A 14,406-nucleotide genomic window follows, 5' to 3' on the forward strand; every position below is an offset into this window, starting at 1 on the left:
CACTGCAAATCCAGGAATGGAGGGCCAAGGTTCTTTCCCCCAATTTATTTAAAGGAAAAAACAGGGCATTCTCAAAAGCTCTGGGCTGGGGGGGGGGGGACACTCCGTTGAAACATTTTCGCTTGTGGAAGGAGTAAAATGAGGAGGGAGGAATTTGGAGTTTGCTATTTTATTTTTGGTTTTAGCTGGGGAGATTTTAAGGATTCGTGTCAGTCGCCTTGAACCGAGAGGAAAGGTGGGATATCAATGTTCCAATAAATGAAATAAATAAAATGGTTCTGCGGCAAAATATTACTAGATAACGATAATTCCTGTGTATACTGCAGACATATACAACAGACTGCATGTTCAAACATATCTTTATTAAATGTAACTAATTTTGTCCACCATCTGATAACAAATGATAACACACTATTTAACAGTGCAGTGTTAACGATGTACAACTCAATTATCAAAATATATCCTATGTTGACGGGGTGAGCCTCTTTTGGTCCGCAGAACACACCGCTTCTTTACTGCAAATGTGCTTTCTGTTTTCAAACTGTATTTTTCTCTCTCAGATGGCGACGAGACATATATGCTAAAATAGAACTGGGTGCAGGATTTTGCAGCTCTCTTTCGCTGTCTCTCGTACTAGAGACTGTATCATAATGTTAGTAAAGTAAAGGTAAAGGTTCCCTTGCTCGAAAGCCAGTCGAATCCAACTCTAGGGTTGCGGTGCTCATCTCCGTTTCAAAGCCGAAGAGCCAGTGCTGCCCGAATACGTTTCCGTGGTCATGTGGCCGGCATGACTAAACACCAAGGCGCACGGAACGCTGTTACCTTCCCACCGAAGTGGTACCTACTTATCTACTTGCAATTTCTTGCTTTCAAGGTTGGCCGGAGCTGGAACTAGAGATGGGAGCTCACTCCATCATGCGGCACCCAGGTCTTGAACTGCTGAACTACTGACCTTCCACAGCCTGCAGTTCAGCATCTTAACCACTTGAGCCACCGCAGTTAGTACAGTACAATAATACCCCTGTATAAAACTATGGTGCGGCCTTCATTTGGAATACTGGGTACAGTTCTGGTCGCTGCACCTCAAAAAAAGTATTATAGCTTTGGAAAAGATGCAGAAAAGGGCAATTAAAAGGATTAAGGGGATGGAACAAATTCCCTATGAAGAAAGATTAAAGAGGTTAGGGCTCTCTAGCTTGGAGAAACAACAATTGAGGGGTGGCATGATAGAAGTTTACAAAATTATACATGGGATAGAGAAGGTAGAGGAAAAAAATACTTTTCTCCCTTTCTCACAATACAAGAACTCCTGGGCATCCGATAAAATTAATGAGCAGTAGGCTTCGAACAGGTAAAAGAAAGGACTTCTTCACCCAAAGGGTCATTATCATGTGGAACACTGCCACAGGAAGCGATGGCGGCTACCAGCACAGACAGTTTCAATAGGAGCAGAGGTGCATCAGTGGCTATTAGCCACAAGGTACAAATAAAACACTGTGTCTGGGGCAGTGGTGCTCTGTATTCTGAGTGCTTGGGGGGCAACAGTGGGAGGGCTTCTGGAGTTTTGGCCCCACTGGTGGGCCTCCTGATGGCACCTGGGTTCTGGCCACTGTGTGACACAGAGTGCTGAACTGGATGGGCCACTGGCCTGATCCAACATGGCTTCTCTTATGTTGTTCTTATGTTTTTAAATATATTTGCAATTTTGGTCTTAGAAAACTAAGGCAGCTATACTTCTAAATTTCATAAATATGCCACATGGTACAATTTATATTATAGATGATGCATTTTATGTTGCTACACCAGTAAAATAAGTCTAGGTATAAGTATTACATATATTTCAAATTTTCTGAAAATTCTAGTGCAGCAAAAAAAATTCACCACACACGTGCATTCTCCATGCGCCTCCCACTTTGTGAAACAAATGTACAAAACAGAAATGTTTGGGAGGACATTTTTCTAAAGGGATCAGAACTGCAGTATAATGGAAGAGTCCAGGAGGGTGCTTTTATAAGGGCATAGGATTATAGTCTACTACAATGTTTATTGTGTGAAACGCCTTGCTTTTACTGTACTTCCTTTGAAACCCAGCCTCTGCATTGTTTATGGCATGTTTTGCCTTAGTCCATTCTCTGTCTTTTATTGGTTCTTAATTTCTGTAATCCCAGTCCTACTGCGTTATTATTTGTCTTATGCTGTCTGATTGAATTATTGCTTATATTTTGGAACCTGCCTTCAGCCTCACTGAGAAAGGCAGGCTAATACTGTAGTAAGTAGAATAGAATAAAGTACTTCTGGGTTTTCAGCAAAGCATAGTTTGGCACTGGATGCTAAACTGTGGTTTGCACTTGCCCTGGGAACAACTCTAGCTTACAAAAGTGTAAACTCTATTTTGCCAGTTGGGATGCAACTGCAAGTTACAGCCTGCCCAGAAATAATAAAGTTACCTTGCCACATGTGATGGGGGGGAAGGCACTGCATGGTCCCAAGGATTTCCCAAGGTTCATTCATACAACCATTTGCTGTTCTGTCTGAACGAAGACCAAGCCAACTTAAAGGACATAAGAGAAGGGGGGGGGGGGTTCCCTGGGTTAGGGCTAGATGAGGCAGCACGCCTGATCCCTTACACAGACACGGCACTACTTTTGAGGTTCTCTGATCCAGCAGGCAGCACTGCAGAGCATTGTTCCCTCTAAGCTGAGTTAGTGTGAGCTAGCTCACAGCCTTTTAGCTTCTGGCCCACACATTTTTGTCTTAGCTCAGGAAGGAGGGCTCCAGAGCAAGCTAATGTATGCAGCAGTCAAATCGCTCGCTCACAACTTTTACACCAGTCGCTCACAGAGTAGAATTTTTGCTCACAAGGCTCCACAGCTTAGAGGGAACATTGCTGCAGAGGTAACACTAAAGGGTACACTCCTCACCCACGGGGTATGTGGTTATCCTAATGAATCTCAACAGCATGATAAAAAGTAGAGACATCACCCTGCCAACAAAAGTCCTCATGGTCCAAGCAATGGTATTCCCAGTAGTCATGTATGGCTGCGAGAGTTGGACTATAAGGAAGGCCGAGCGCCGAAGAATAGATTCTTTTGAACTATGGTGCTGGAGAAGACTCTTGAGAGTCCCTTGAACTGCAAGAAGATCAAATCAGTCAATCCTAAAAGAAATCAACCCTGGTTGTTCTCTGGAAGGCCAGAGACTGAAACTGAAGCTCAAATACTTTGGCCACCCAATGAGAAGGGAGCACTCACTGGGTAAGACCCTGATGCTGGGAAAGACTGAAGGTCAAAGAAGACGGGGACGGCAAAGGATGAGATGGTTAGACAGTGTCAGAGATGCAACGAACATGAAATTGAGCCAACGTCAGAGGACGGCGGAAGACAGGAGGGCCTGGCGGGAGCTGGTCCATGGGGTCGCGAAGAGTTGGACTCAACTGTGCGACTGAACAACAACAGCAACAAAATGAATCTCAGCCCTGACTTGGATGGCCCAGCCTAGCTTGATCTTGTCAGACCCTGAAACCTTAGCAGGGTCGGCCCTAGTCAGTATTTGGACGGGAGACCACCAAGGAATACTAAGGTTGCTATGCAGAGGAAGGCAAAGGCAAACCACCTCTGATTGTTTTTTGCCTTGCAAACCCTACGGGGTCACCTGTGATTTGACGGGGGACGACGACAAATCTAAAGGTCAGGTCCTAGACTGACCAGTCTGGGTTTCATCGGCATGATCCACGTGACTGGCAGGAATTAATGACAGAAACTATTCCTCAGTATGGGAACGGCAGCAGCTGTTGAACTGCTACCCTTCGTATAAGTGAGCAGATATAAGGCAGGGCCTTACGATTTCCCCAGCATCTGAAGAGGGTCTTCGCTATTGCTTGCAAAATGACGACAAGTTGTTTTCGTAGCAGCTTGCCGAGTCTTAGAGTGGCTTCAGCCACCCTAGGGCAGGGCTCCCAGCACATACACCACCACCCACACCACCTGCAACACCAAAAGCAAACACAGATATCTACTGTTAACAGCGGGCAAATTAAGATGTCTGTCTCTGACGCACCACAACAAAGGACGGTTCATGAAAAGTAGCAAAGTCAGGGCAGAGCCTGCCATTCTGCAGAGGGCGGCGAGCCAAGGGGGCCGGCTGTTGCCATTTCTGGATTATCGGGAACCCTGACTTAAATAAAATCTTAGCATTCTTAACTCCTCACTGGCAGGGCGGAAAGGAAAGTTTCCCAGCTCCTGTTGTGCCCAGTACAGTCTGAGAGGCTACAGCCGCTTTTCCCGTACTCCACAGAGGCTTCATTCTGTTTGAAGGTTGTTCCCGTCGTCACCAGGAACTTGCCCCAGCGCCTTGAGTCTCAAGAGTCTCCTAAGAACCAGGGAGAAAACATCTTCTGCTTTGGAACAGCTGGTGCCCAGAATACCACATGCGAGCTATCAAGTAACACAGGGCTTGTTTAGACCTGGATGCTCACACTCTGCGTTTGGGACACTAGCTGGTTCCAAACTTCACTGGCACAGCCGCAAGGACGGGGGAAGCTTCATATAAAGGTACTGCCCACCTAGGCTGTCTACCTCCAGTGGTCTACAGGCTTTGCAAAGCCCGCAACAGTAAAAGCTGGTTTGCTGACTCCTACGTCTTGTGTAGCTATTTTGGTCTGATATCTGATAGTGGCAGCGCCAGCCCCCTCCCCCCCAAATGCAGGGGTTATACTGCCTGATTTGTGGGAAAAGAACCTCTGTAGGGAGATCCTGGCAAACAGGGAGAGGATCTGTTTCCGATTCCAGGGAGGGCGCCTCTACGGGTGTGACAGAACAGGAAAACCACAATGCCTTTGATCAGAACAAGGCAGACACTGGAAAAGGTGGAGCACATGACACACACATAACACACGCTTAATGCGCCCCTAGTTCGGTGAGGATTCCAGCACATTAGAACCCCATCCTGGCCACAGACCCCGCCAGGGCAAGTTATTCACAAGGCAAACCCGATGAAAAGATTGTTATGGGACTTCGCTCAAGGCACCGGCTACTTTGCAGAGTTTACGAAGCAAAAGAGTCAGGCAATCCACACACACACACACCACCACCACCACCACAATTCACAATCTGGCTTCAGACAGTGGAGAAAGCAGCACGGAGGGAGGCGATGGATGCAAGAGAGTCTCCCGGGCGGAACGGGAATGCTGTTAGGGGCACTTGGCTGGCAGGCACACGACGGCTGTAGCGCAACACACGCTGACTGGAGAGCAGTGTTCCCTCTAAGCTGAGTTAGAGTGAGCCAGCTCACAGGTTTTTTTAGCCTCCAGCTCATACATTTTTGTCTCAGCTCAGGAAGGAGGGCTCCGGAGCAAACTAATTAATGCAGGAGCCAAATGGCTCACTCACAACTTTAATGCCAGGAGCTCACAAAGTAGAATTTTTGCTCAGGAGACTCCACAGCTTAAAGGGAACGTTGCTCGAGAGTCAGGCCCGATAAGGAAGCGCTCCCTACGCCCAGGATCGGGCTGCGCGGCAACAGGAGTTCCAAGGGAAGTCTCGGAGAAGGAAAGAGTTTTCTCTTAGGGGCTCCGCTCGGGCGCGCACCTGCCGGGGAAGGAGGGGGAGGGCTCGGCTACAGAGCACGCAGGCGCCGGGGGAAGGGGGGACGCCAGAGACCCTTCTTTGCGCAAAGGCGCTTCGCTTCGACCGACGTGCGCACGGCCGGGAAAGTGCCGGCACCGGGGCGGCTTCCCGGGGCGGCTACTACTACTTACAGCTGGTTGATGGCGTTCTGCGAGATGACGGCGTCGGCGGAGAAGTAGGGGATCATCTTGGGGCGGCGGCGGCGGCCGGCGGCGGCGTGGGGAGCGAGGGTCCGGCGGCCGCCCCCGCCTTCCTGCCTGCGGAGGAGCCCGCTCAGGGTCATGAGGGGCCGGCGGGGCCCGGGCGGAGAGCGCGCCGCATGGCCAAGGCGCCCGGGGCCAACGTGGACAGCGCCGGCCCAGCGGGAGCAACGGCACCAGCAGCTCCCCCGGCCGGCCGGCCGTGCCTTTGTGCGCAAGAGCGAGCGCGCCTCAACTCGCCCGGCCCAGCCAAGGGGGGGTCCTGCTCCGAGCCCCCCCCCCCGCGCCCGCCTTCCTCCGGCCACGAGAAGTCGCGAGGGCGGGGACCCGACTGGGCCCGCCCTCGGCAGCCAGCCGGCCGCCCTCCCGCGCCGCCCCCCCTGGCTCGCGCCTGTGCCGAGGTCCTTCGCAAACGCGCCGCTTCTCCGAGCAGCGGGGACTGGCGCTGGGGTTACCAACTCCAGCCCGGGAGATTCCTGGTGGTAGTGGGCCGGTGGCGCGGGAAACTTGGCCGGAGGTTTCACCTCGAGGCTCTGCCCTCTGAAGCGACTCCAAGGGAACTGCTCCCTGGAGTTTGGAGACCGGTTGTCATTCCAGATCGCCGGGCCCCACCTGGAGGGTGGCAACTCTTCGCACCCCCCAGGAGTTGCAGGGCAAGAAGCGCCGAGGGAGCCAAGGTGTTAGGCTCAGCACAGCCAAAAAGCTTCCTGTCTTCTATGCCCCCCCCTATTTAAAACAAGAACCTCGATGAACTGTGTGTGTGTGGGGGGGGGGGCAATGTTCCCTCTAAGCTGTGGAGTCTTGTGTGCAAAAATTCTACTTTGTGAGCTACTGGTATTAAAGTTGTGAGCAGGCGATTTGGCTACTGCATAAATTAGTTTGCTCTGGAGCCGTCCTTCCTGAGCTAAGACAAAAATGTGTGAGCAGGAGGCTAAAACACTGTGAGCTAGCTCACACTAACTCAGCTTAGAGGGAACACTGGTGGGGGGGTTGTTCTGTTCTATGCATCCTTAGTGGGGAGCAGTGTTCCCTCTAAGACGAGTTAGTGTGAGCTCGCTCACAGTTTTTTAGCCTCCGGCTCACACTTTGTTGTCATAGCTCAGGAAGGACGGCTCCAAGGCAAACTAATTTGCACAGTAGCCAAATGGCTTGCTCACGGTTGTAATGCCCGTAGCTCACAAAGTAGAATTTTTGCTCACGAGACTCCACAGCTTAGAGGGATCACTGGTGGGGAGTAGCTCTCCCTGCTTAACAGGTAAACCCTCCTCACTGGGTAATGGTTGCTTTTACAGAGGTTGCCTTTATGCTCTGCTTAAGCTCAGAGAGGCACCCCTCTCATGCATGCCTTCCCTTGTCGAGTAGCAACCTGGCTCTCACCGGCCGGTGCCAGGACTCCCTAGCCAGCACTAGGCATGCCACCTCAAAGACGCTGTCAACCTGTGAAAGAGCACAGTGTGATACCACAAGCCAGATCTGGGGCCAGATTTGAGGAGAGGTAATGCAGAAGGGACAACAAGAGGCAAAGGCCTTGGCCTCCATGCCCCATTTGCTGGGCTCTCCAGGGCAGCTGTTTGGCTGCTGTGTGAAGCCTGATGCTCTGCTAAGGGGGACCCTTGATCTTATCCAGGAGATCAGAAAGGCCCTGTTATCAAACTACTTGCATGTGACAACCAGAACAGCAAATGGGGGGGGGGCCCCCCGCACAGCATCAGCCAGCTATTTCGTGGCTGGGAATTTTTAAAGCGAGGACTGGTCGAAGCTGGAATCCACTTCCTCTTATTAAAGGCTGGGGGGGGCAGTTAATAGGGTAAAAGCAGAATCTCTTCCTGCAGTCCTCTCCGGTGTTCCCTCTAAGCTGAGTTCGTGTGAGCTAGCTCACAGTTTTTTAGCCTCCGGCTCACACGTTTTTGTCTTAACTCAGGAAGGATGGCTGAAGAGCAAACTAATTGGTGCAGCAGCCAAATTGCTCGCTCATAACTTTAATGCCAGTAGCTCACAAGGTAGAATTTTTGCTCACAAGACTCCATGGCTTAGAGGGAGCATTGGTCCTCTCCCTTCAAAAGCACCTCTTTTCTCTCTCCTTGGCAAGATTCAGTAGGTGGCCAGTCTTACGAGCAGAGCTGTACTGAGACAGCACTCCAAGTACTTCAGGATTTGTGCATACTAAGGAAACAATGGTCACCACCACAACAACACCAGATTGATTAGTGCAGAACATAAGGGATGCACACCTGGACTTCTGGGCAGCTTGTCTTCCTGGACGGCTACTGACTTCTCATTGCTCCTTAAGGGTGAAGGAGAAGTGGTCTTGTCCTTCTTCGCCAGTTTTGGCAGGGTTTCTCTGTCTACACCACTTCGAGGAAAAGTAGATTCGGGGTGGTTGTTTTTTCCCCAAAGGGTAGCTGCATTGGTCTACAGTAGAACAGCTAGAACCAAAGCCAATAGCAACCTTAGAGATCAAAGAGGCTTTTGGGGACATATCAGCTTTCAACAGTCAAAACTCCCTCGTCAGATACAAGTCAAAGGGAGGTTTCTGAGTCCTTATACCCCAGTCAGAAGGTGGGAGGGATGTTGCAAAGAAAGGATGCAAAGGCACAATGCACATAATAATTAGCTCGATTAGAGCAATGGGGAAATGCTTGGAGAGAGAAAATTAGCATCTGTAGTGAGGCAAAAATCCTGTGTCCCTATTCAGCCCCGGTTGGGAGGGCATTGTTCTGATTTTGTGAATGAACTCAAATTCAACAATCCCAGGTTGTAATCTCCCCTTGAAGCTTTTCCATTTGAGGACTGCCACACTCTTAGGTCGGCAACAGAATGACCTGGGAAAGTAAAATGTCCCCCCACTGTTTTTTGAGTGTTGTGGAGGGTTTTTATAAAGTTTGAGTCCAGTGGCACCTTTAAGACCACCAAAGTTTTATTTATGGTATAAGCTTTTGTGTGCAAGCGTACGTCCTCCGATACAGTGGAACAGTGGGTTTTTTATTTGTTGTTCAGTCGCACAGTCGAGTCTGACTTCGCGACCCCATGGACCAGCTCCCGCCAGGCCCTCCTGTCTTCCGCCGTCCTCTGAAGTTGGCTCAACTTCATGTTCGTTGCATCTATGACACTGTCTAACCATCTCATCCTTTGCCGTCCCCGTCTTCTTTGACCTTCGATCTTTCCCAGCATCAGGGTCTTCTTCAGTGAGTGCTCCCTTCTCATTGGGTGGCCAAAGTATTTGAGCTTCAGTTTCATTATCTGGCCTTCCAGGGAACAGTCAGGGTTGATTTCTTTTAGGATTGACTGATTTGATCTTCTTGCAGTCCAAGGGACTCTCAAGAGTCTTCTCCAGCACCATAGTTTAAAAGGCGCTCAGCCTTCCTTATAGTCCAACTCTTGCAGCCATACATGACTACTGGGAATACCATTGCATTGACCATGCGGACTTTCGTTGGCAGGGTGATGTCTCTACTTTCCTCCATCGCTTTCCGCCCAAGGAGCAGGCGTCTTTTAATTTCATGGCTGCTGTCACAGTCTGCGGTGATCTGGGATCCCAGGAACGTGAAGTCTGTCACTACTTCCACGTTTTTTATATCGGATTCAAATTCTTTTGTGTAGGGACTGACCTATTTATCCAATGTAGAGAGTGAAAGGGTGCTGCCAACATTCGATAGCATATTAGGTTGGAAGATGAACAAGTTTGGTCTGGGGACTATGCTGTCAGAGACAGAGTGAATATGGGAACAGATCTGGCATCTTGGTCTGTTGCAGGCCTTGGCCCCAGAGTCCCTGTCCATGTCAGGAAGTGTGAGAAATTGTTTAAGATTAGGAGGCTGGCTATGTGCAAGAAAAGGTTTGCCTCCCAACACCTGTGAAAGACAAATATCATTGTCCAGCATAGACTGTAAGTTGTTAATGACACGTTGAACCGGTTTGAGCCGAGAGCTTGTATGTGACCGCCAGTGGTATTCTGTTGTTGTTTTATTTGGGCCTATCTTGTAGGAGGATCTACAACATTTCTGGAATTACAGTACCCACCTGACGTAGTTAGGAAGCACACGAAGAAAACCAGAATGACACCAGCAGGGGATAGGTAAAAGCCCATTATCAACTTTAATGGCAGGGGGGACAAACATTGAAAGTGAAGGCTAGATGCATAATTTACCAGTGGGGCTGATTGTATTAAAATGCAGTGATGACTTCCAGCTCAGGTGGCTTTTTAAAAACTGGACAAATGCATGGAGGAAAAGGAGAAGGATCGAAGGCGTGAGATAGTTAAATGGGACAGCCATGATAAAGAACAGCGTCTTCTGCTGTGGGGAAGGGGAGAGCCAACAAGAGGAGGGTTACACCCTCCTTACAGGAGCCTGTGGGACAACTGGAGAAGGGTAGCTGTGTTAGTACATCATAGCAAAATAAAACAATCGCCCAGTGGCACTTTAAAGACTAACTATACCTCTTTCCACGTGAGTTTTTGAGAGTTACAAAGCCCACTTTTGTCAGACTAGTGGACAGTGTTCCCTCTAAGCTGAGTTAGTGTGAGCTAGCTCACAATTTCTTAGCCTCTGGCTCACACATTTTTCTCTTAGCTCAGGAAAGATGGCTCCAGAGCAAACTAATTTATGCAATAGCCAAATCGCTCGCTCACAACTTTAATGCCAGTGGCTCACAAAGTAGAATTTTTGCTCACCAAGGCTCCACAGCTTAGAGGGAACATTGCTAGTGGACTGTGACTCTCAAAAGCTCACAGGGAAATAAATGTTGTTAGTCATCAAGGTGCCATCGGACTACTGTTTTATCTGGGGCAATGCCCAGCTAGGTGACTTTGGCTTACTCCAGGCATGCCTCTTAATTGATTACAAAGTGAACACCAGATGTCTCCCCCCAACCCACAGACTTTTTTTTTTTAACAACCAGAAGAACAGCTTTGTGGCACAGTTGGGGGGGGAAGCACGGAGAGGCCGAAAGAATGCATGTGTTTGCTTTTAAACCAGGTTTTTAAAAATCGTGGCCTGAGGCAAAAAGGAAGCGTTCCAAGGACATGTCCGTTAAACAACACTAAAGCAGTTTGACAGCCTTTGGGGGAAAGCACTAACGCCACTGGCTTGTGATGGGCTAATGCTACAAGATACCCATTTCAAGGTAAAAAGGTAAAGGTTCCCTTGCTCGAAAGCCAGTCGAATCCGACGCTAGGGTTGCGGTGCTCATCTCCGTTTCAAAGCTGAAGAGCCAGCGCTGTCCGAAGACATTTCCGTGGTCATGTGGCCAGCCGCCCTGAGCCCATTCGCGGGGAGGGCGGGGTATAAATAGTGGTACCTATTTATCTACTTGCAATTTCTTGCTTTCGAACTCCTAGGTTGGCAGGAGCTGGAACTAGAGACGGGAGCTCACTCCGTCATGCGGCACACTCGGGTCTCGAACTGCTGAACTACCGGCCTTCCACAGCCTGCAGTTCAGCGTCTTAACCACTTGAGCCACCGCAACTCCTACCCATTTCAAAGGTGGCACCAAAAAGCTCCACCATTGCACAGGCAAATCCAGGGGCACCTACTTCAGCCAGACAAGCAGGCTTCTAGCCCACCTGTGTAAGTTATCTTAACACTGATAGCTCAGAGGGGGTCAGCAGCTATATCCCAATTTAGAAAAACCTACAGGTACCAGAGGTGCTTATGACTTGCCAAAGAGGATCAAGCAAACAACTGTTAGCATGTTTATTTAGATCTTTAGAGGAAGAAGAGATTGGGTTTACCCTCCCCTTCACTCGGAGTCTCAGAGCGGCTTACAATCTCCTTTCTCTTCCCCTCCTCACCTGTGAGATAGGTGGGGCTGAGAGAGCTCTTTCGAGACCTGCTGTTGAGAGAACAGCACTGAGAGAACTTATGACTGACCCAAGCTCACAAATAATAAATACATGTGTTTTTGTAAGTTTTAACTAGGTTTTTAATATTGGCACTTTATTAGACTTCTTTCTTACCCTTGTGGTTCTTGACCCAAGGTCATCCAGCAGCTGCAAGTGGAGGAGTGGGGAATCAAACCCGGTTTTCTCAGATTAGAGTCCGCGCTCCTAACCACTACATCAAACCACTTTCTCCCCAGGTTGTCTGCAGTGACCCTCTGAGCAGAGAGAAGTCCCTGTGAAGATCCAGAGGGACCTCAGAGCCCTTAGTAGACTGCTGAATAAGTATGTCAGTTCTATGCAGGGGTCATTTCCTGCAGGAGCGCACAGGAGCGGAGCTCCGGCAGTAAAGAGCCCAAGGGGGTGGGCACATGCAACAAGCCCCACCCCCTGTTCCCAGCAGCCCTCAGTCAGAGCAAGAAGCAGCCAGGTAAGTTGCAGAGCTCCCCCCGGCCCCCCGGTCCAAAACAGTCCAGTGGCACCTTTAAGACCAAGTTTTATTCAGGTACAAGCTCTCCCTCCTCTGCGAGGACAGATCTGCACGTTCCCCCCCCCCCCAATAGTTAGCAATCCAAAACAGTCCAGTGGAGCCTGAGCGGTGGGTGTTGCTTTCTGACACACTTCCGGGGATGTCAGGGGGTGTGGCATACACAAATAAGTTATGCTAATGAGTTATGCTAATGAGCTCCTGCACCTCTTTATGTATAGAAGGAGTTGGGGGGGGAGGCAAACACCACCTTAAAATCTTTTTAGGAAAGACTGAAAAAATTCCTTATTGCATTTGCAATACTGGTGTGAAGAAATACCCTCCTCCCTAGAAGTTACATTGATATTCCAGCCATCAGGACTGCTCTGTCTATGAATTGGAGCCCAGTTGTAAGGTCAGAGCTGGAGAAAAGGAAAGCTGGGATGGGGTATGTGTCATCAAGCCCCCAAACACAGGACACAGGACTTAAGTTATGCAGCCAGATCTGGTCCAGGTGGAACAAAAGGTTCAAAAGGACAAAAAAGGGAAAAGGGGAAAAAGCTGAACCTAAAACCTAGAATTCAGAACCTAAAAAGGTTAGTCAAGAATAGAAGAGGGCCAACTCTAAAAATCTAATTATGAAACATACAAAAATATACATGTATTTATTAAACACAAATTAAAATAACAAATAAGGGCCCATTCATACCCCATATACAAATATAAAAATACAAAGACTGATGAAATAGACCTAACGCGTTTCGGCCTTCACAGGCCTTCCTCAGAGGTCTAATGCAAATAGAACATATTGGCTAATATGTAAAAATATATACAATCAAACATATACAAAATATGAAATAAAGACCAGAAAACAATTGTTCCAAAGTTAAACCACTGGGCAAAAATACAAATGAAACCTCCAGTGTAATCACATGTCCAGTAGTACTTCTCTCTGGTCAACTATATATTCTCCTGAGATTGTATAGCCAAATGTTCCCAATGAAATATTCTGTAAGTTAAAAGAATATTATATGACTAGTTGCAGGCACCTGTAAGGATTGCATCATCCTTTAAGGATTGTATAATCCTGAATCTACTATATAGGTCCAACACTTTTTTGAGCAACACTGCTTTGAGCAACACTGCACCGTCCGTCAGGAGTCTGGGCGTGACTTTGGATACCTCCTTAACTGTGGAGGCCCAAGTCATGCATATTGCCAAACTGACGTTCTTCCATCTTCGCCAGGTACGGCAATTGGCTCCTTTCCTGTTGTGCTCTGACCTAGCCACAGTAATCCATGCAACGGTCACCTCCAGATTAGACTACCGTAACTCACTCTATGCTGGCCTACCCTTGAGGTTGACCCGGAAGCTCCAGCTGATCCAGAAGGCAGCAACGCGAGTCCTGACGGGAACATCACGGACGGCACATATTCAACCGGTGCTGCGCCAGCTGCACTGGCTTCCAGTGGAATACCGAGTCAAGTTCAAGGTTTTGGTATTAACCTTCAAGGCCTTGAGTGGTCTGGGACCAACGTATCTACAGGACCGTCTCCTGCACTATGTCCCCAGAAGAGCATTGTGCTCCGCAGATAGGGGTCATTTCCTGCAGGAGCGCACAGGAGCAGAGCTCCGGCAGTAAAGAGCCCAGGGGGCGGGCACATGCAACAAGCCCCACCCCCTGCTCCCAGCTGCCCTCAGTCAGAGCAAGAAGCATCCAGGTAAATTGAAGCCTCCCCCAGCCCCCCACGTTCCAAAACAGTCCAGTGGCACCTTTAAGACCAAGTTTTATTCAGGTGCAAGCTCTCCCTCCTCTGCGAGGACAGATCTGCACGTTCCCCCCCCCAATAGCTGGCAATCCAAAACAGTCCAGTGGAGCCTGAGCGGTGGGTGTTGCCTTCTGACACACTTCCGGTGATGCCAGGGGGGGTGGCATATGCAAATACGTTATGCTAATGAGCTCCTGCACCTCTTTTCCTACGAAATGACCCCTGTCCACAGATAATAACTTACTGATGATCCCTAGCCCCAAAGAGGTCCGGCTGTCCCTGACCAGGGCCAGAGCCTTTTCGGTCCTGGCCCCAACCTGGTGGAACTCTCTGCCTACTACAGTCAGAGTCCTGCAGGACCTCATGCAATTCCGCAGGGCCTGCAATGTAGAGATGTTCCGCCGGGCTTTCGGTTAGGGACAGAGATGGTTTTTCAACATGGCTGGCACCCATCCCCCCCCCAAAAAAA

At 49.2% G+C, this 14,406-nt stretch overlaps 1 protein-coding gene across 2 annotated transcripts in view; it reads right to left on the reverse strand.

Moving 5' to 3' along the window:
• The window catches only part of SSH2 (slingshot protein phosphatase 2), a 99,514-nt gene extending 93,495 nt beyond the window's left edge, over nucleotides 1-6,019 (reverse strand). The window contains exon 1 of one of the 2 annotated variants that reach the window (XM_015422069.1): nucleotides 5,756-6,019. In XM_015422069.1, coding sequence (XP_015277555.1) covers nucleotides 5,756-5,907 — 152 coding nt within the window. In that variant the 5' untranslated portion in view covers nucleotides 5,908-6,019. The remainder of the gene's footprint in view (nucleotides 1-5,755) is intronic. The other variant, XM_015422070.1, reaches the window with a different exon arrangement.
• Between the last annotated feature and the right edge of the window lie 8,387 nt (nucleotides 6,020-14,406).

Source organism: Gekko japonicus, unplaced genomic scaffold (assembly GCF_001447785.1).
Source record: "Gekko japonicus isolate JY-2015 unplaced genomic scaffold, Gekko_japonicus_V1.1 scaffold182, whole genome shotgun sequence".
Classification (NCBI taxonomy): Eukaryota; Metazoa; Chordata; class Lepidosauria; order Squamata; family Gekkonidae; genus Gekko; species Gekko japonicus.